The sequence below is a fragment of the Ovis canadensis genome, chromosome 17 (assembly GCF_042477335.2).
Source record: "Ovis canadensis isolate MfBH-ARS-UI-01 breed Bighorn chromosome 17, ARS-UI_OviCan_v2, whole genome shotgun sequence".
Taxonomy (NCBI): Eukaryota; Metazoa; Chordata; class Mammalia; order Artiodactyla; family Bovidae; genus Ovis; species Ovis canadensis.
This window is the reverse complement of record NC_091261.1, coordinates 54,800,531-54,822,072: the sequence shown is the minus strand read 5'-3', so window position 1 is coordinate 54,822,072 and position 21,542 is coordinate 54,800,531. Positions and strand designations below refer to the sequence as shown.

General features: G+C 46.4%; 1 protein-coding gene across 5 annotated transcripts in view; it reads right to left on the bottom strand.

Moving 5' to 3' along the window:
• The window catches only part of GOLGA3 (golgin A3), a 46,296-nt gene extending 25,338 nt beyond the window's left edge, over nucleotides 1-20,958 (bottom strand). Inside the window, exons 1-6 of one of the 5 annotated variants that reach the window (XM_069558323.1) lie at nucleotides 20,834-20,958; nucleotides 14,363-14,682; nucleotides 12,004-12,123; nucleotides 9,597-9,709; nucleotides 4,566-5,224; nucleotides 3,560-3,671 (exon numbers count right to left, since the gene is read on the bottom strand). In XM_069558323.1, the coding sequence (XP_069414424.1) occupies nucleotides 3,560-3,671; nucleotides 4,566-5,224; nucleotides 9,597-9,709; nucleotides 12,004-12,123; nucleotides 14,363-14,495 (1,137 nt within the window). In that variant the 5' untranslated portion in view covers nucleotides 14,496-14,682; nucleotides 20,834-20,958. Of the gene's footprint in view, nucleotides 1-3,559; nucleotides 3,672-4,565; nucleotides 5,225-9,596; nucleotides 9,710-11,883; nucleotides 12,124-14,362; nucleotides 14,683-20,529; nucleotides 20,706-20,833 lie in introns of those variants that run through there. The other 4 variants (XM_069558320.1, XM_069558318.1, XM_069558322.1 and 1 more) reach the window with 4 other exon arrangements.
• Between the last annotated feature and the right edge of the window lie 584 nt (nucleotides 20,959-21,542).

The window sequence follows — 21,542 nt, the reverse complement described above, 5'->3', positions numbered from 1 at the left end:
TCTGTGCTAGGTGGCAGGACCACAGGGACCCCTGTCTGATGGACATGGCAGGAACTGACAGGAAAGGTGGGGCCAGCAGAAGGCCCAGGCACTTGGAACACCAGAGAAGAGACAGGGAGCAAAGAGCACAGTCCCCACCCATCAGCATCTCTCACCCACCATAAAGTCAGCCTATCAGGAGGTGCATGTAGAGCAATTTCAAAATGCAAAAAGGAGCAGACAGCTGTACATCAACATACAATAGGAGAAAAACAACCTTGGGAAGACAAACAACAGATACAACAAACAGAAGAACAAATACCCAAAGAAAAGCAGCTAACTGAGCAGATGCAATAAGATTTTGTAGTTAAGTATAATTAGTGTCTTCACAGAAATGCCAGCAAGTTTTACACCCGTAACAATCCACAAAGATCTTGGCTTGGACACAGCCGAAGAGCAAATCAAATTCCAGGAGGATTAGTTCCGTTCAATTGCTCAGTTGTGTCCAACTCTTTGTGATCCCATGGACTATGGCACATCAGGCTTCCCTGTCCATCACCAACTTCTAGAGATTGCTCAAACTCCTGTTCATTGAGTCGGTGATGCCATCCAACCATCTCATCCATCCTCTGTCATCCCCTTCTCCTCCTGCCTTCAATCTTTCCTAGCAACAGGGTCTTTTCCAGTGAGTCAGTTATTCACATCAGGTGGCCAAAATACTGGAGCTTCAGCTTCTGCATCAGTCTTTCCAATGAATATTCAGGACTGATTTCCTTTAGGATAGACTGATTTAATCTCCTTGCAGTCCAAGGGCCTCTCAAGAGTCTTCAACACAACAGTTCAAAAGCATCAACTCTTCGGCACTCAGCTTTCTTCATAGTCCAACTCTCACATCCATACACGACTATTGGAAAAACCATAGCTTTGACTAGATGGACCTTTGTTGGTAAAGTAATGTCTCTGCTTCTTAATATGCTGTCTAGGTTGGTCATAGCTTTTCTTCCAAGGAGCAAGTGTCTTTTAATTTCAAGGCTACAGTCATCATCTGCAGTGATCTGAGTCCAAGAAAACAAAGTCTATCACTGTTACCATTGTTTTCCCATCTATTTGCCATGAAGTGATGGGACCGGATGCCATGATCTTCATTTTTTGAATGTTGAGGTTTAAGGCAGCTTTTTCACTTTCCTCTTTCACCTTCATCAAGAGGCTCTTTAGTTCCTCTTTGCTTTCTGCCATAAAGGTGATGTCATCTGCATGTTTGAGGTTATTGATATTTCTCCTAGCAATCTTGATTCCAGCTTGTGCTTCACCCAGCCTGGCATTTTGCATGATGTACTCTGCATATAAGTTAAATAAGCAGGGTGACAATATACAGCCTTGATGTACTCCTTTCCCAATTTGGAACCAGTCAACTGTTCCATGTCTGATTCTAACTGCTGCTTCTTAACCTGCGTACATTTCTCAGGAGGCAGATAAGGTGGTCTGGTATTCAATCCCAGCTCTTGAAAATTTTCCAGTTTGTTGTGATCCACAGTCAAAGGCTTTGGTGTAGTCAATAAAGCAGAAGTAGATGTTTTTCTGGAACTCTCTTGATTTTTCTATGATCCAACAGATGTTGGCAACTTGATCTCTGGCTCCGCTGCCTTTTCTAAATCCAGCTTGAACATCTGGAAGTTCTCAATTCATGTACTGGCGAAGACTCGCTTGTAGAATTTTGAGCATTACTTTGCTAGCGTGTGAGATGAGTGCAACTGTGTGGTTGTTTGAATATTCTTTTGCATTGCTTTTCTTTGGGATTGGAATGAAAATTGACCTTTTCCAGTCCTGTGGCCACTGCTGAGTTTTCCAAATCTGCTGGCATATTGAGTGCAGCACTTTCACACCATCATCTTTTAGGATTTGAAATAGCTCAGCTGGAATTCCATCACCTCCACTAGCTTTGCTCGTAGTGATGCTTTCTAAGGCCCACTTGACGTCGCATTCCAGGATGTCTGGCTCTAGGTGAGTGATCACACCATCATGGTTATCTGGGTCATAAAGATCTTTTTTGCATAGTTCTTCTGTGTATTCTTGCCACCTCTTCTTAGTATCTTCTGCTTCTGTTAGGTCCATACTGTTTCTGTCCTTTATTGTGCCCATCTTTGCACGAGATGTTTCCTTAATATCGCTAACTTTCTTGAAGAGATCTCTAGTCTTTCCCATTCTATTGTTTTCTTCATTTCTTTGCATTGATCACTTAGGGAGGCTTTCTTATCTCTCCTTGCTATCTCTTTGGAACTCTGCATTCAAATGGGTATATCTTTCCTTTTCTCCTTTGCCTTTAGCTTCTCTTTTCTCAGCTATGTGTAAGGCCTCCTCAGACAACCATTTTGCCTTCCTGCATTTCTTTTTCTTGGGGATGGCCTTGATCACTGTTTCCTGTACAATGTCTTGAATCTCTATCCATAGTTCTTCAGGCACTCTGTCTTCAGGCACACTTGCCACTTGAATCTATTTGTCACTTCCACTGTATAATCGTGAGGGACTTGATTTAGGTCATACCTGAATGGTCTAGTGGTTTTTCCTACTTTCTTCAATTTAAGACTAAATTTTGCAATAAGGAGTTCATGATCTGAGCCACAGTCAGCTCCTAGTCTTGTTTTTGCTGACTCTATATAGAGTTTCTCCATCTTTGGCTGCCAAGAATATAATCAATCTGATTTTGGTACTGACCATCTGGTGATGTCCATGTGTAGAGTTTTCTCTTGCATTGTTGGAAGAAGGTGTTTGCTATGACCAGTGTGTTCTCTTGGCAAAACTCTGTTAGCTTTTGCGCTGGTTAATTTTGTACTCCAAGGCCAAACTTGCCTGTTACTCCAGGTATCTCTCATGTTCCACAGGAGGACAAAGTGAAAACCATGTACAACCAAAAGGAACCTTGAAACCTCAGTAATCACCTCTTCAGTCTGGAGTTTATGCAGCAGAGCAAGCATTCTAGTGTGGGTGCCCTCCCCACATCCCCACAGCACAGGTTACTGAGGGGACAGCCCCCACCCTCTACCCCACTGTCTTGACCAGACACCTCCCCAGGCCCTTGCCATCTTCCTGCCAAGTACAGAGGGTCAAAGGCAGCTGAACTGATTTACTCTGATCGTTGATAGGAATGCTGAGAATTAAGGGATGGAAAATGATTTTTCAGGCATATGCTAACCAGATAAAGCAAAATTCATATCAGAAAAAGCAAAAAGTACTAAAGGGACAAAAATGACAATTTCACTGGGCCAGAAAAAGGTGAAATCCACTCCAAAGATTGAACTGTTATGGTCTCTTAGGTCTCTAATAGCGGAGCTAGGAGGTATCCAAGGCAAATCCTGACAGAGATACAGGGAGAGACCCCACAGTCGGAGTGGGAAACTAGCATACCTCTTGCTAAGGCTGACAAACAGAACAGAGAAAAATAAATGGTTACGAGGACAAGGCTGCTAATGATGATAAAGCTTCTTCTTAAATACATCTGTAAAACTTGGTGTGTAGTGAATAGGAAATTGTACATTCTTTCCAAAGACATGGCACATTAATATATCCATCAAATTTCAATTACCTGACTAGCTTCTAATGATAAAGCTTCCAGCTGTCCTTCGAGTCTCATTTTTTCTTTAAGAACCTGCAACATTTCATCATGAGTTTCAGCAACAGAGCTTTCCATGGAGACACTAGAGGATAAAGACAAAAGGATCAGATGGTGGGAGTATAATTGATCATTATCTTCCTTTATACTGTCCATACTCTCCAGATTTCACACCCTTCTGGCTAGTCTCCCCTAATTAAAACAACTTTTTTTCATTGTGGTATAGGCTTCTCTCTAGTTGCAGCACTTGGGCTTAGTTGCTCCGAGGCACATGTGACTTTAGTTCCCTGCTGCTGCTGCTGCTAAGTCGCATCAGTCGTGTCTGACTCTGTGTGACCCCATAGGTGGCAGCCCACCAGGCTCCCGCGTCCCTGGGATTCTCCAGGCAAGAACACTGGAGTGGGTTGCCATTTCCTTCTCCAATAGGTGAAAGTAGAAAGTGAAAGTGAAGTCGCTCAGTCGTGTCCGACTCTTAGCGACCCCATGGACTGTAGCCTACCAGGCTCCTCCATCCATGGGATTCTCTAGGCAAGAGTACTGGAGTCGGGTGCCACTGCCTTCTCCCCTTAGTTCCCTGCCAGGGATCAAACCTGTATCCCTTGCTTTGGAAGATGAATTCTTAACCATCTTTTCTAATTGTTAAAATTAGGTCAAGTCCTTAGGTTTAAGCCCTTTCCCTACATTTTTAAAGAAACAGATAAATAAAAAGATTTAGGTAGAGAGTCAAAGCTCAAACTCTTGCCCACAGTAGGGCCTTTACAGCCAGCACAGGGCCAGAACACCTTTATGGAGACATGAATCCATGTCACATCAATGCAAGAAATCCTGGAAAGCAGAGTACCTTAACATTGCAGGTAAGCACTCATCAGACCCAGTTTCTTTTCTAACAAAGCAACACACAGTGTATAAATGAAATGTTAAGGACTGAGTGGGAACTCTGAGAAGAAGGTGGTGTCTTGTGGGCTCCAGCGTCACTCACCTGCTGCAGATGCTATTGGTCCGGCTTCGCGTCTCCCCGTTGACTTCCTGCCTCTGCTCTTGGTGCTCGGCTGCTGCAGCCTGCAGGACATCTGAGATGGAGGGGAACTGGCCCAGGGCTCCAACTGCGATCTCCCTGCCACTGACCACGTAGGGGGCCTCACGCGTGCCCCCCATGTTCGCTGGGATGCCTGGTGTCCCGCGGGTGGAGATGCTGCTGTAGGAGGAACTATCGCTCTCCGTCCCGTCAGCCTCGGACACGTTGTCTCCAGTCAGGGACGCATTCTCCAGGCGGTCATCGGCCTCGGGGCACAGGCTGACCTCAGATACCACTGATGTCGCGCTGCCTCGGTTCTGCTTCAGGGAGCCCCTGGTAGAGTCCGGAGCTGGAACATTTCCACCAGAATTCCGAACGTCTGAATCTTCAGTTCTGTAATCAGCCAGAGACCGAATTTTGCTTGATTTGGAACTTTTTTTCTCCTTAGGATGTGCCAGGAGCCCTAAGCTGCCCACCTTCGGCCCCCGAGGGACACTGGTGCGCAGGAAGGAATATTCTTTTGTCATAGCCACGGCACTGGCCCTTGGTAAGGTTTCTGGGTTCAACATGAGTTCAGGATCAAGTGTGCTAAAAAGTCTCGTTTTAGTTACAGGTTGACTGGACTGAGGAGGAAAAAAAAGTACAAAAATTATGTTTACAATTGACAATCAGCATTCAAAAATCGCCACCGAGAAAGGCCATACTGATTACATAAACAGAGCACCCTCCCGCCATGTTCCCACATCACGGGCCTTCCATTCTTGACCTCACTCCTCCATGTCCATCCCAGGGAAAGTCCAAGCACAGGCCTATCATGACTGTGACCTGATGACATTGTAAAACACCTACCAGAGCAAGTCTTTCCTCATCATGCCTCCTTCGCAAAATTTCCCTGCCTATTCTCTCATGTTTATTCTTTTAGATAAACCTTGAAATTTTTCAAGTTAAAATATTGGTCCTGTTGAATTAGAATTACCATAAATTTATAATTACTTACGGGATAATGAGCAGTTTTCCTCCATTTATTCATATCTATTTGCATGATCCTTGACAGAGAAACTTATGTAGTGTTTTATCTAGATTCTAAACCATTTTTGTTGCCATTTGATACTTAGAAATTATTTTGTTGATACTGTAAATATTATTTTTTCCCCTCTAATTTTATAACGGGTCATACTAGGATAACTACTTTTCATATCTGTATTTCAAACTGACAATTTCTGAACCCCAACTATTTTATAATATTCTAATAAACTTAAAATAATAGAATTTTCAGTTGATTCGTCAGCATTTTTCTAAAGTGTTATCAACACCTGCAAATAACAATGTCATTTCTCTTATATTTTTTGCTGCACTGGGTCTTTGTTGCTGCACAGGCTTTTCTCTAGTTGAGGCAAGCAGGGGCTACTCACTAGTTGCGGTACATGGGCTTCTCATTGTGATGACTTCTCTTGTTGCTGAACACAGGCTCTAGGGCATGTGGGCTTCAACAGGTGCAGCATGTGGGCTCGGGAGTTTGCAGCTCCTGGGTTCTAGAGCATGAGCTCAATAGTTGCGGCACATGGGCTTAGTTGCTCCACGGCATGTGGGATCTTCCTAGACCAGGGATCGAACCCATGTCTCCCACACTGGCAGGCAGATTCTTCACCACTGAGCACCAGGGAAGCCCTCTTCTATTTTTTAATACTTATATCTCTCATTTCTTTTTCTTATATCATTGTGTTATCTAGAACTTCCCAACTGGCCTTGAATGAAGCTGAGGATGTGAGAAGATAACATTCCTTGATGCTAAATGAACATGACTTTCTTCTACAAATAAATTAATGTTCAGTTCATGTTATTCTATAAAGTCAGTGCAGTCGCAAAGTGGTGAGGGACAAGGTGGGTGAGAAGCATCTCAGAACGATGCTATGACACGGCAGCAAGGATACGTGAGTCGGAGCAGTGAGGAAGAGTAAGGGATGTGGGGTGGCAGACTGACTGGACCTCCCAGACAGATACACACAGTATAAAGCTGCCATAATTAGAGCCACAGAGACCAAGAAAAGCCGTCGACGGACTGATGACACAGAACACAACCCAAGAACTGGCCCAAGTATTGGTGGCATCTATAGATATTAAGGGAGAACGGCAAAAAGTGAAAAGACAGACTACAAAATCAGCAGCCTTGAGATAATTGACCAGCAGTTCACGAAGAGGCTCATTCCTACCTCTCGCCTCCATCCAAGCAAGTGAATTATATCTACATAATAAAATAAAAAACATAGCTTATGAAAACTTTTTATATTATCTCTTACTTTTAGTATAAAAATAAAAGAGGTGAATTTATATCCTTCAAATAGGGAGACCTTAAATATGATATAAACCTTAAAAGAAGTAACAGCAAAGACTAAAAGTTCTGACTGTAAACGTTCAAATCCAATGTGCAGGGTCTTCCCTGGCGGTCCAGAGGTTAGGACTCTGAGCTTCCACTGCAGGGGGCTCAGGCTCAATCCCTTAAGATTCTGTTAGCCGAGCAGCAAAGCCAAAATGAATAAAAACAAAAAGCTGATGTGCAGCAAAAAATATACCAGAAAAGAAGTCATGGAAAATTAAGAAAAAATTATTTGCAAAAATACTAAAAGGGAATAATTTCCTCATATATAGTACCAACACAGCAAAAAGACAAACTGAAAAACAGACAAAGGCTGACAAAGACACTCAGCCAATATGTAAAAAGGTGCTTATTGTTAGGAAGTACTTTTTTTCTCAGCTATCTGAGAACAAAGATTCAATTTTTATTATTTCTAATCCTCCCAAAGATGAGAAGTCTAGCAGTCTTACAGACTGCTAAATGGAATGTAAACCAGTCCTTATCAACTAACAAATACATAAAACCTTTTACCCAATAATTTAACAGTTAAGGATTTACCCACAAAAGTATACCAAGACACAAAACATTCACTGCAGCACTGTTTGCAATTTCAAAAAATTAGAGATAACCTAAAATGTTGATCACTTCGGGCTGCTTAATGCAATGCTGGTATGTGCGCATGGTTACAAAGGGTGAGGAGGGTCTCTACTGCGCTGAGGGAGGACAGGTGCGTGAGAAAGGTCACGTGAAGAGCAGCAGAGAGAGGGCACTCGCCCTGTACACAATCTTCACCTCTACATGAAGGACCTGTGCGGTGACGCTCTCAAAGTATTTACCAGACTACAAAATGGGGGGACTTTCACTCATCCTCTCTAGCCTTTAGACATGAAGTATGAATTACACTCCTAAAGAAGTATCTTTTTATTCTTAGCTTGGGCTTCCCTGGTGGCTCAGACGGTAAAGAATCCTCCTGCAATGTGGGAGACCTGGGTTTGATCCCTGGGTTGGGAAGATCCCCTGGAGGAGGACATGGCAACCCACACCAGTATTCCTGCCTGGGGAATCCCCATGAACAGAGGAGCTTGGGGGGCTACAGTCCATGGGGTTGCAAAGAGTCAGACACGACCGATAGACTAAGCACATTTTTAGTTTACCTGTTTTTGCTGGCTTGTTTTGTTTTTAATTTGCTGCATGGGGTCTTTCTTAGTGGCACGAGATCTTTGGTCGCACCCTGGGGGACTTTTGTTGCCATGCACAGGCTCTTCAGCTGTGATACGTGGGCTCCAGAGCACGTGGGCTCTGTAGTTGCAGCTTGCAGGCTTAGTTGCCTGAAAGCATGTGGGATCTTAGTTGCCTGAACAGGGATCAAACCTACATCCTCTGCATTGCAAGGTGGATTCTTAACCATCAGACCACCGGGAAGTCCCATGTACATATAATTTTTAAAGATGGGAACTGATGTTAAATTTCACCCTGAACTCCTAACACATTAATTGCCTAATGCTGGATGACCCAGACAGAGCTTGGACTTGCGGTGCAAACCTGAGAGGCAGGCTGCGGACAGGATGGGGCATATGTACACTGGCTGGTCTGTATCTTGGTTCCGCCACTTTACTGCTAAGTGACCTTTGGCAAGTTCTTTACCTGCCTAAGTCTCACTATAAAATCTGTGGGGAAATTACTATTGCCTGACTACTGACTGTCACTGTAAGGTTTTCTGACAGGCCACCTGGATAGATGCCTGAATGCCCCTGACCGGGTGGGAGCCTCAGTCAGTTCAGAGCCTGGTGCTGGCTCTTCCAGTCTGTTTACATTGGCTTTGGAGCAGTGACACTCGAAAAGCCAAGATCCTCTCTTGGGAAAACAAATGGCCAATTCTGATAAGGACTTGTCACAACTAAATCATTCACTGCAAGTGTTTTAGTTTTTTAAAGCATGTTTTTTTTTTAGTTCGTTTAGTTTCAAATTCCTTTAATTTGAAATTTCTCAAGTTCACGATAAACTTGGATTAAGACTGAAGTGAACCTTCACACATGCCTTTCCTAGATTCACTCGACTGATTAAAAATACTATTTTCATTAGTATCCTAATGAGGGTTTCATACCTGAATAAAACTGATTTTAGGAAAGCTTATGCACATACTTTGGAGAAGGAAATGGCAATCCACTCCAGTATTTTTGCCTCGAGAATCCTATGGACAGAGGAGTCCATGCGGTCACAAAGAGTTGGACATGACTGAGTAACTAACATACATGCACACACGCTATCATGTGTGTGACACGCCACACAGTCTAATACCATACAGCAAAGTTCAGCAGAAACACTAACACAATAAACAAGTCACACCCAGGACTGGCTGCTCAAGTACAGAGAGCGGCTACACCCACATGTTCGCTGCCTCTGCTTTTCTAATGGCAGATTTAGACATAAAACATGCCTGTTTGGAGGAAAGAAGGACCAGAGGGGTGGGAACCAGAGCCCCAGGAAATCTCCTCAAAGGGTGGGAACTACATGAGAAAGATGATCTTTGCAGAGACACACACAAGCCCATCCCAGCAAAGAGAAATAAACAGCAGATCCTAGAATTATGACTGACTGCCTACTGTTTTCTCCATTAGCTGGTTCGAGAGAGGGAGACTCACTCTTTCCTGCTGGCGTTTCACCCTGTACTGTTTGAGCTGTTCTTCCAGCCGCTTCCGAGCCTGCAGTCGGACCTGCTCCTCCTTCTCCAGGGGCAGGGAAGCCTCTGTTGAGCCTGAGGTGGAGAAATAGCCATTTAGAAACTCACAACACAATAGCACACAGAAGATAAATCAGAAGAGCAGCTTGGCTGTCTTGCGTTTTATTACCGATATGATTTAGCTTTAAATAATACATGGCTGTCTAGTTTGAAAGAACTGTTTGCAAACGGATGGAGAACTGTAAGCCTTGGACACTGACCACAGACAGGACCCACCTGGTGGCAGACACAGGGCCCAGCACAGGGGTGGTGCCTCTGCCAGCAGCGCACTGCCACCTATGGGCATCCCGCCAATAAAACAGGACGTGCGCCACTTGCGCCTTTTAGTAATTAAAGAACTGAACTTGAAGTTGGTGCCAGTGTGAGTGTTCTGAGGCTCCCACCAAGCTCTAACTCTGCTTCCTTACATTACAGAGGGACATGAACAGCAATCCTGATGGAACGACAGGCGGCAGCAGCTAACAGGAACATTCTACCAAACTCGCCTGCTTTACCCAGGAACATCCCAGCAGATTACCTCAGTTTCCTACCTGAGGCGACTCCAGTCCAAGGGCCATGCTCAGGGACAAGAGGGGAACTACGCTGACAACTTTCGGGCAGCTAACAAAACTTAAAATATCAAAACCCAAACTTTCACTTTGGGTAAAAAAAAAGAGCTGCACAGTGAGTGAAAGGTAGGCAAGACCCAGGCCTCCCAGCTCAGGGCCAAGGGCTGGTGAGAGCAGAGGAATGCTGTAACTGAGCCCCTTCCTGGGCGGCACCATCCTCAAATATGAATTCTGGGAGGGAAGCTGCTGTTGTTTTAAATAATCCCTAAAACCTGAGCAGTCGCCAAGAATTTCACTAGGAATTTACTAGTGTTGTTACTGATTGTGCGCTCATACTCTCCATATAAGTTTCATATGAAAGAGCTTACATACTTTTCACATCACTAAGTGGTCCAGATGGCAGAGACCACCAGAGGCATGGCCTCAGGGCTGGGCACATTCCTGGGAGGGGCAGGCAGGGGAAAAGCAGGAGAACCTGGGGCCAGAGCTCACAAACCCCTCAGGTCAGGACCCAGGATTTCACACAGCATCCTGGCTGACATGCTAACAGTTTGTTTACAGAAATGTTTAAAGTATGCTGTGACACTAGCAGCATAAAGGAAAAATTCCTGTGAACACCCTCTAGTAAGCATGGGAGTGCAAGTGCAAATGAAAGCATCAAGGCAGCACTGCTGCACACCCAGCAGACTGGTGAAGGCTGAAGGGAAACAGCATCTCTGTCCTCTCACAGGGCATCAGCGCCCTTGCAATGTGACCACCCATGATGGAGATAAACACAACCACTGCTTCTGACCAAGAGTTCTGCTCCTGGGATGGAGTGCATAGAAGTGAAAGCACCAGTGCTGCAACATGCACGGGGAGCTGCTCACTGCAGCACCGGTCCCCTGGCCCTGACCCGGCCACACTCGGGGCTCCTCCAGCCTTTAAAGAATGGATGTGGAGCTGCATCAACTGACGTGGGGCAATCTCCAGGTGGCAGCGCTAGGTGAGAAGAGCATGCAGTGATGTGAAGGACATAGGCCCATTTTAAGAACAATGATCCTCCCAACCTGGCTGTTTTCAGAGGCCTGTAAGGCACTATGTGAGAAGGTGGCTGACCTGGAGGAGAGGGGAGGAAGTACTGAAGCGGGGACGAGGTGTAACAACAGCAGCTGTGAAATGAACCCATTAGGTAAGATTACACAAGTCTGTGTGTGAAAACTTGCATGTTAGAAAAGCCTGGAGGCTTCAGGGCTCTCAGGCTGACAGTTTGCAACTTGTTTGCCCCTGAATCCCCAGGGATTAGCACAAAATGAAGGCTGATTAAAGTAACTCATAAAAGAAAGCCTTCAAGCTGTAACTGTCAAGATGAAATCCCCACTGCTGCTTGCTCACCCCTCCGGTGATGGAAGACATGCACGCACAGGCCCTTCACACTGGGGCCTCCAGTGCCGCTGTCACCAGCAGGCTGTGACAAAGCGTATCTTCCCTCTGAAATGGAGCTATTTGTTAAACGCACAACCCACCAAGGTGATAAAACAGCAACGGCCGAGGGGCGAGCCCTTCGGGGCCTGTGCCTCTCAAGGACGGTGAGTGACAGGGGCCCGGGGGGTGGGAAGGGGGATGAGGGGGTGGGGGAGAGCCCAGCAGGAAGATGCTTACACAGTTGCGTTTCTTGCATAGGAAGACTGAGTCTGAGGGACTGCAAAGCTTCTTTTCTAACAATGCCCTCAGCACTAGTCCCCTGAGACTTCCTTAGGTTGTCATGGAAACCAGCCACACCTGGAGACGCATCAGGACCCGCTGGCGAGGGAGGCTCTGGGAACTGCGGTGTCGGCCCATTCAGACAGGCGTCCCCCTGGCGTCCTTCATCTGAAGTTCTGTTTACCTTGGCACTGGCACCTGGAAAAGAGGGTGTGCTGGGCCATCATGTTTTAACAACTAAAACAGGACAAGAGGGAATCTAGACATGGGAGCACTCTCCACATCCCAGGAACCTGTTCACTCTACGAGGACAGCAAGCCTGTCCTTCCGAAGGGCAGGTGATGTGGACAAGTGACTCAACCTCGCAGAGTAATGCCCTCACCTGCAGGACGCCCTCTTCACCTTCCGCACTACAGCGGTAGAATTTCAGTAGTCATGTTTCCTTTTCATTTAACAAGACCAGTAAGAAATCTTACGAAAGTCTGTTGTTAAAAAAATAGCAAAAAAACCTCCACAAATCCTTAAAACGTGGCCAACAATATTTCTAATAAGCACTGTTAACAGCAGTACTAACCAGTGTCACAGCCTCACATTCACAAAGGGCTGATTCTAAAGTTATTTCAAGGCATAAGTTTATCATCCAAAATGAGACATCAAAGGTGAAGAGTTAGAACAGCTGATGAGAATGATTTCCCCAAAGGTGAGGACAGAACCCAGAGTTTATGCTTCTGACTGACAAACACCTAATGGGTAAAAACCCAAGTTAACCAGTGATGACTATTCACCTGAGTATCAAGCTCAGTCTCCTCTACTAACATTACTACAAGTTACTTACACACTAACTGAAACCTATTTTTGTATCAAAAGGAAAGTGCTCTCCCCCGATGGGCAGCCAGTTGGCAGCCAATGAGTTGAGGAGATACATGGAGAGGCTTCCAGGCATGTTCCGGGGGCTCCTAAGCACTGCAGTGCCCCAGGTCCCCATAAGGTTAGCACCACTTGGATCTCATGATGTACCCAGTATGCAACTAGGAAATTCCCTCTGTACCCAAGCAAATTGAAAATGGCTTTCTGTCACTTGAAATGTGAGTCCCAACTAACATAGCCACTTACTGTCATGCCTCCCTGAAAGGAAAACTAGAATATAAAGTGGTGGGGAGGGGGCAGACACAAAACAGAGTGGGAGGACCCCACCACAGCTCTGACATAACCGTCTGTTCTTTTACACAAACAGCTGAGGTGAGGGGTGGGGTGGGAGTGGGGAGGAAATCGTGTATTTCAGATGCAAGTTAATCAGGTCAATACCACTTCCTAATGGGCTTATCAAATCTGGGAGAGTCTCTAAAGCATCCTGCTTACATACGAAAATAATTGAGAGTCACACTGCACTTTAAAAAAAATCTAAAAGAAGGCCTAATAAATAATAAGACTTGATTGTTTCCAAACAGAAGTCTAATTATGGATAAACAAATAATGATGACACAAAAACTGGCCAGCCCTACCTCCTGGGTGCTTTCCAAGTGCTCACATTTCACATGGGCCTTCACCACCACCCTAAGATGCAGGGTGGAGAAGGAAATGGCAACCTACTCCAATATTCTTGCCTGGAGAATCCGTTGGACAGAGGAGCCTGGAGGGCTACAGTCTATGGGGTCACAGAGTTGGACATGACTGAGTAACTGACACACACACACAAAGACGCAGGGACCATTCATCTTTCCATTTTTCTCAGTAGGAGAGTGAGGCAGAAATAAATTAAGGATCTTGGTTGAGGGCTCATTCCTGTTAGCGGCAGACCTAGTTGTTCCAATTGCAGAACCCTTAATCCTGGGCCAAGCTGCATCAGCCTCACCTGGCACTTAAGGAGCAGGAAGCAGCAAAGCCATTTCAGGTGCCTGAGCACTGTTTTACCAGAAGGGAAACACAGTTTCTGCTAGTAAATCAGTGCATACACATGTTACGATGTTCAAGCACACGCTGCCCAGGAAGGGGCATGAGGAAGCAGTCATTTATTCTGTGCTTCCAAAACACGAATAAGCCACTAGCTAACATGGAAATGTGACCCAGTAATCCTCAGAGCACTAGTGGCACACTTTCCAGTTAGTAAAAATCTGACAACCAACCAACCAAAAAGGTAGAATGTTAGGCAGGAGACAGTGATGTGTCAGTGAAGATCTGCACAAGCCTTATGGGTAAACCATGCTGCTCCATCCCTCTGGAGCAGAAAGCTCCAGAAAGTTCCCATTTCATTTAACACACATGGTGTTTGAGTTAAAGTTGGCCTCAACTAAAAAAATACATAGAAACACACTCTGAATGAATTATAAAGTTCATTAAGCTCTTAGACATCACTGTCTTCTTCCAAAAGGCAAGACGACCTCTGTTCTCCTGTTTAAAGGTAAGATGTGAGCAGAACACAGAGTAACTGGCAACTTACGCTGGGCTTCATCCCACTGATCCAGCGGCGCCAGTGAGCCAGGGGGCTTTGGGGGGCCCTCGGGTTGAGCTGAGGTGCCGCTGCCGGATCTGTCCTCCATCAGGCCCTCCTGCACAGCCGCTGCACTGTCCATGGTCAGGGTGACACGGGCTGGGCTGACGCTCAGAGGCTACAAGTGAACTGGGAGCGAGTTCAGTTTCTGCCATTAGCAATGGCCAAAAGCTCCTGGGACGGACCACACTAGGTTTGCCATTTTGGGGAAGAGATTTACAGTCTCACAGATGGCCTGAAATCAAACCAGGTAATATCATGCATGATACCTGACAGGAATAAAAAGAGAAAGAAGGTATTATGAAACTTCGTCAGATTTGAAGTAACAAGTCCAAGACTAACATTTGGTTCCCAACATGCATTTGTATATTAAATATATTCATACAACAAGTAATCCTTGAGCACCTACAGCATCCTATTTTTTGAGGATAAAAAACTGACCCAAACCCATCTGGCCCATCCCTGAAGGCCATCTGCACTGATGACTGCTGAAAACCATCCCCCACCAGGGTGAGAAGCTCCTCCATGTAACCTGCAGAGCTCCTCCATGTAATCCGCAGAGCTGGGGGTGGGGCTTGGATGACTGAGGAGCTGTCTTCATTTATTTAAAATTAACTGACTTGTATGTAAACAGCGCATGTGGCCAGTGGCTTTAGTATTGGACACAGAGGCCCAAGTGCTCACAGGGGTCAAAGGGTGAGCTCCTCTCCCAGGAGACCTGGCATGTCAGTGCCCAGGCCATGCCTTAGAACCAGAGGTCAACAAGGAAGACGTAGCAGCACGGTAAACAGGACACTAACGGAGGAAGCATGGGGGGACGAGGACACATGGAAAATAGCCACTGGGGTCTGGGGGGCAGAGAAAGGACCTCACAGCAGGTGACCAGATGCATTCTTCATTTCTCACAAGATCTGCTTTCAGCTTGTTCTGCCAAGCTGAATTTAAGGGAGCAAAATTGCCCAAAGCCTGGCAACTGGTTATTGCTTTTGAAGTGTAATGAGGATATTATCACCTCGTTTCCTCCTCAACAGATAAGGTGCTGCTACTATTCTGCAGAAATGGTGGCATTTACTTCCTTGAAGATAAGATTTCATATTACCCTATGTACTGTTTGGTGTTTCATGAATTCCAGGACAAAAATTTACGGGACTTTCCTCCACGGCTTCCAAATGCCACATAGATGTTTTTGAGAAGAGCCTAAGCAACAGCTGACTCTCACTAGATGATCCTGTTTCTCCACAGTTCTCTGTCACCCTGTCACCCATGAACAGGTAGTCCTTAGTGGCTGGCACAACCTGTGAATACCTAGTGATGGGAACCCAGCAGTGTTTGACCTGCAGTGTCAATCATCCACACATTTCCCTCTGCTATCTGGCACCCGACAGGCCAGCAACATCATGGATTAATAAGTGCTGTTATGAATATAAAAAGGCTATGCTGACTTTTTTTTTGGTGGCCTCATGGCTTGCAGGATCTTAGTTCCCTAACCAGGGATTGAACCCAGCCCCTCACCATTGAAAGTATGCAGTCCTAACCAGTGGACTGCTGGGGGATGTCCCATGTCTACTATCAAGTGCAGAGCTAGTACTAAAACTCTGTACTTGAAAGGATCACAGATAGAATTGCGTGAAAACATGAGTAGCTACAATCCAGTGTAGTGAATCAATAAGCACCGGGTGCTGCTGGCTCATGGTGCCTGGTGCGAGGAAGTATTTGAGGACTGAAATGATGTCTGAAGGGAGGTACCAAGGTCAATCAAACATGATCCTATGTGTAATGAGGTCTCAACTTAGTTTCTGTCTCTACAACATTCGGTAACCTCTTTCATCCACGGAGACACTTTCCAGGTTGGAAGGTGGGTAGACAAACAGGCCAGTCCACAGGTCCCTCTGAAAACCACCATCTCACAGGGACCTGGCTGCACAGGACACCACTGTGACACCTGCTGAGCCTGCCCTCACTCCGTGGGCACAGCTGGTGGTAAGCTGGCCAGAGTGACACCATAGAGGAGGTGATGCCCACAAGGCCAGGCAAGGGCACACCCAGGCTGTCCCTTCACCACAGGCTTCACTTCACAGACAGGTGACTACAGATGGTCGGGCTGGGACACACACAGTGGGCTGTGGAATCAACTGTCCCTGCCTATGGTGTATGGTAAGTGCTGGCCATCCTGAAACGCTCCTTAACAAAGGAAGATATTTGCATTTTGCTTTGAAATGTCTTTGTTTCTGTCTTGTGGGGGTGGGGTGAAGCTGCCTACATTATCACATGTTCCCTAAGATGCCTGCCTGAGAGGGTAACAACAACAGATAAGTGCTTTTCAGAGCTGGCCCCTCTGTTGCCAATGCCCTTTTCCCTTTGACCACCAGGCAAATCCCCCCGGATCCTTTCATGTCTGCCACTAGGCACTGCTCTCAAGTCTCCTGAGTCTCAGGTAAAGCACCCCTCTGTGCCATCATGATACCCCTGCGTGCATCAGTTCAGTTCAGTCGCTCAGTCATGTCCGACTCTTTGCGACCCCATGAACCACAGCATGCCAGGCCTCTCTGTCTATCACCAATTCCCGGAGTTTACCCAAACTCATGTCCATTGAGTCGGTGAATATCACACGGCAATTGTGTGTGCCCATCTCTTCCATCACCCTGTAAGATCTTAGACACAGAAATCACCACTCCAGGTCTGCCCCTACCCTCTCAAACATCCCCTACACAGAGTAGTGCTCAATGCCGGCTGCTGACAAACAAATCTCTGCCTCCACCAAGTCCTACCCCTTAGCAACCAAGCTAGTAGTTCGAAAACAAAACGATACAGTATTTGCATCCTTGAATATCCACAATGCTTTGTCAAATATAGGATAATTCTACTACTCAATGCAGTTGGGAGTCACAGTTCTGGGAGGGCAAAGAACACCTGGGAGGTACAAACTGGGAGAGCAGCATGTAAATGGCCACAGGTCAGAGAAGCATCTAAGGAGCCACAGGGAATGTGTAACTGAGGCAAGCAGTGACAACACCTGACCCTGACACTATGCAGGAAAGAGAGCATTGGCCGAGATGTTTGTGTGCACTGAGGAAGCACACCAAAGACAGAGAGAAATGTGTCAGGCTGTTTGAGCCTAATAGCAATGCACAGTCCATGCATTTACTTGCCTTTATTTGGATTTCTTGATAAACAAGAAGTCTTCTGATTCCCAAGGAGCCCTAATTGCCCCCCCCACCCCCACCCCTTGAGATGAATGGTGCAGCCCTGGAGACCCTGTGACTGTGACTTGTTCTGGTAACTTATGAAAGTGGCTCCTGTTCACACACAGCCCTGCCTGAAGCCAGACAAGACACAGGATTCACAGAACACCAGAAGCAGCCTCTGGGGAAGGGACATGTCTCCCTATCTATAATACACTGGCATTCTCCATGTTTCCTCAGCCTCATGTGAATTTTACTTAGCATGACTCAGTCATCCAGGCCTCATTATTTCAGACTGCTGGCAAAAACAGGACAAGGACGGTTAGACAGCTGGGAGTACATCACAAGGAAGCTGCTATTAGTAACATGCACTCCATTTTGTGATTAAAAATACAGAGATCAGCCTAATCACAGTACCATTTCTGACCACCTGCATTCTGTGTTTCCCAGAGGGAAGAGATGAAGCAAAGGTATCACTTAGAACTTCAAAAAGTATGTAACTCTAGGTTCACCACTGTCTGACGTTAAGAGACTTCAGACTGAGAAACTACCATCTCAGGCAACTACGTGATCTTCAGCTTCCCCCAGACAGCAGATCACTTCGATCTGGTATACGCACATCAACAGCTCCATCTACTTCACCTTCTTTACGATGGTCCTATTGGCAATTCAGAAACAACAGAGCATGGGAATTCCATGGTGGTCCAGTGGTCAGGACTTTGCTCTTTCATTGGCGAGATCACAGGTTTGATCCCTGGCTGGGGAACTAAGATCCTGCAAGCCATGCAGCATGTCCCAAACAAAAAGAGAAACAATAGAGCATGGCCAAAGTGAAAACCCAGAAAGCCTCATGTCACTGTAGAGCAGTGTAACGTAAAGAACAGACTCAGGCATCAGACATGTTGGCTTTAGGTCCTGAGTCCTCCACACTCAGCTGTGAGATCATGGGCAGATTTCTTAACCACTCTTAGATGGTGATCCCATCAGTAAGATGATGAGAAAAAGACCAAAACACTTGTGCCAGGATTAAATGCAACAAGGGACATGCCCCATGACTTCAGTAAATGACAGCTATTTATTATTAGTGTTACTTTTTCCTTCAATTGTTTCTTGTCCAAATCAACAGGTAAAAGCCAACTGAAGATATTCTCATTCAAGAAGGCATACTGCTTGGATAAAGATACAGTGTACACACACGTACACACACTCTGTAGTATTACTCAGCCATAAAAAAGAACAGAATTTTGCCACTTGTGACAACATGGATAGACCTGAAGAGCATTATGCTCAGTGAAAGAAGTCAAGACAGAAAAAGTCAAATACTGTATGTTATCACTTGAGGAATCTAAAAAACAGGACAAATAAAACAAAAAAGAAACAGACTCTGAGATACAAACTACTGGTCACCAGAGAGAAGGGAAGGGGGATGGGCAAAGTAGATAAAGGGGATTAAGAGATACAAACTACTAGGTATAAATAAGTTACAAGGATGTAATGTACAGCAGAGAATACAGCCAGTATTCTATAACAACCCTGCATGGAATGGAAAGTACAGAGTGTAATCTACAAAAACATCAGGACCCTGGTCTTCCAGTGGTTATGACTCATGCTTCCACTGCAGGAGGCACGGATTCAATCCCTGGCTTGGGAATCTCACATGCCTCAGAGTGCAACCCAAAAACAAGAAAAAAAAACCAAACCCACATCAAATTACTATGTTATACACCTGAAACTAACATAAGGTTGTAAGTTAACTACACTTTAAAAATTATACTGCTGCTTAAGGCAACTGGCAAAAAAAAAAAAAAAAGGCTACTTTAGAATCTGAGTAATGTCAGATGATTTTTATTTCCTTTTCTTGCCATTCAAGGCCCATTGTAACTGAAGGCTATCACTCCAATAAAAAGTTATGTTTCCAATACTTAAGGGACAATTTAAAAAGTAAAAAAACAAACCCATGAGTCACCTGTAAATGGCTTACAATGTCCCAGGGGTTTCCAATCACACTGACAATAAAATCTAAGCCTCTTACCCTGAACTAGGAAACTGCATACCATCTGGCCCCTCCCCACACTGCATCCTTGTCCCTTATCGCTTTCTTCCTTTTTCATGACACACTTGCCATACTTCTCTAAGAACATCAGATTTACTCCTCCCTCGGGGTCATCACACTTGCTGTTCATTCTGCTTGAAACACTCTTATCCCACCGTTTTTCGTGGCTAATTTCTTGTGATAGAAACCTTAGGTCAAAAGTCACTTTCGCGGACAGGCTTTCCTACAGACCCACCCCAAGCACCGCCTAATACTCTCTCAACAATGTCTCATTTATCCTCCACTACGACGTAAGCTCAGTACAGCAGGGATCCTGACACGATTTCAGCTCTGGATTCCAGGACCTACAGTGAGTGTTGCCCATCACACGACCAACAGTTGTTGAATGAAGGCGGAGCTGTTCACACAACACCAGCACACTAGTGACAAAGCCTGGCCTCACTCCCTCTGGAAAGTATTACTGCACCGGTGAAACGCCTCTAAGCACCCAGGATCGAGATGGAATCGAAGTGGACTCAGAGACTGAGATCACACGCGTTCTTTAAACCAAGCTTCACACTAACCACCCGACACGAAATCACGCATGTCATCTTGACATAACTTCTGCAAAAGGACAAGAGCTGTTTCTCAGCAGCTCCAACAGCAGCTGCGGGTACCCCTGAACAAATCTCTCCCTGGCACGGGTAGACAGAGCTCCGGAAGGGCTCGAATGTATGTTTACTTATGAACCCAGTTCCCTAACAGCTGCACAAGCCAGCTTCCAGGCCCGGAGGCTACCAACGGTGAGGAGCCAGACTAGCGCGGGGCGTTGCCGCTCAAGACAGAGTTGCGGTCGGCCTCCCCGTCCGCTCGGGCCCCGCCGCCCTTCTCCCAGCCCATACCCCGACTGTGCTGCGGTTCCCTGGATTCTCGCGCCCTCCGCGACCAGCGCTCCTGCCCAAGCACCACCCCGCGACCCTCACCCCGGCGGTGCGGAAGCCGCGGCGAACGCCCGGCCCGGCCGCTCCGGTGGAGACGTGGCCCCTCGAGGGGCGGAGCGCGGAGCAACGACGTAATCTGCCCCCCCGGAAACAGCCTGTACACAGTGCCTCCGTTCCGCAAGACAGAAGGTCCCTTTCTGCTAGCCCGCAGCCGCCCTCGGGCGGGGACTGCTTCAACCTCAAGGTCTGGATAGAGCCCACTCACAACTGGTCCGAAGAGGATTTCAGAAAGTAAATCTGGGGCGCCTTTGCCTTTCAGAAACGCAGCTCCCAGACTTGCCGGACCAACTCCAACAGGAAGCCGGCAGTTAAGCTTCCGGCGGAAGTGGCGTGGCCAAGCTCCGGTCCCGCCCCCGCCCCGCCTCGCCCCAGCTGTCAGTGCTTGGGCATGGTCGTTCTGGCCCCGCCTCTACCTTGTTGGCGGCATTGCTCGTAAGCACCCTGGTGGGCGTGGGTCAGTGTGGGTGGAAGTGGTGGTGCTGGCCGCTGTCCCTCTTCTAAACCCTCTACAACGCTAGTCCTTATCTTTCAGGTATGCAAGAGACTCGTGGACTTTCACAGAGGTCCAGTGGTTAAGACTCTTCCCTTCCAGTGTAGGGGGCAGCAGTTCCCATCCCTGGTTGGGGTACTAAGATCCCACCTGTGCAGTGAAACAACTCCCTCCCCGCCCTCAACAACTACTGAGCCCTCCCTCAGCAATGAGAGAAGTCTGAAAGCCACAACTAGAGAGTGGCTCTGCTTGCTGCCTGTGTACCACAAAGAAGAGGCCACCTACTGCAACAAAGACCCAGTGACTGAAACATTCGCTCAGTTCTGTCCAACTCTTTGCTATCCTATGGACTGTAGCCTGCCAGGCTCCTCTGTCCATGGAATTCACCAGGCAAGAATACTAGAGTAGGTAACCACTCTCTTTG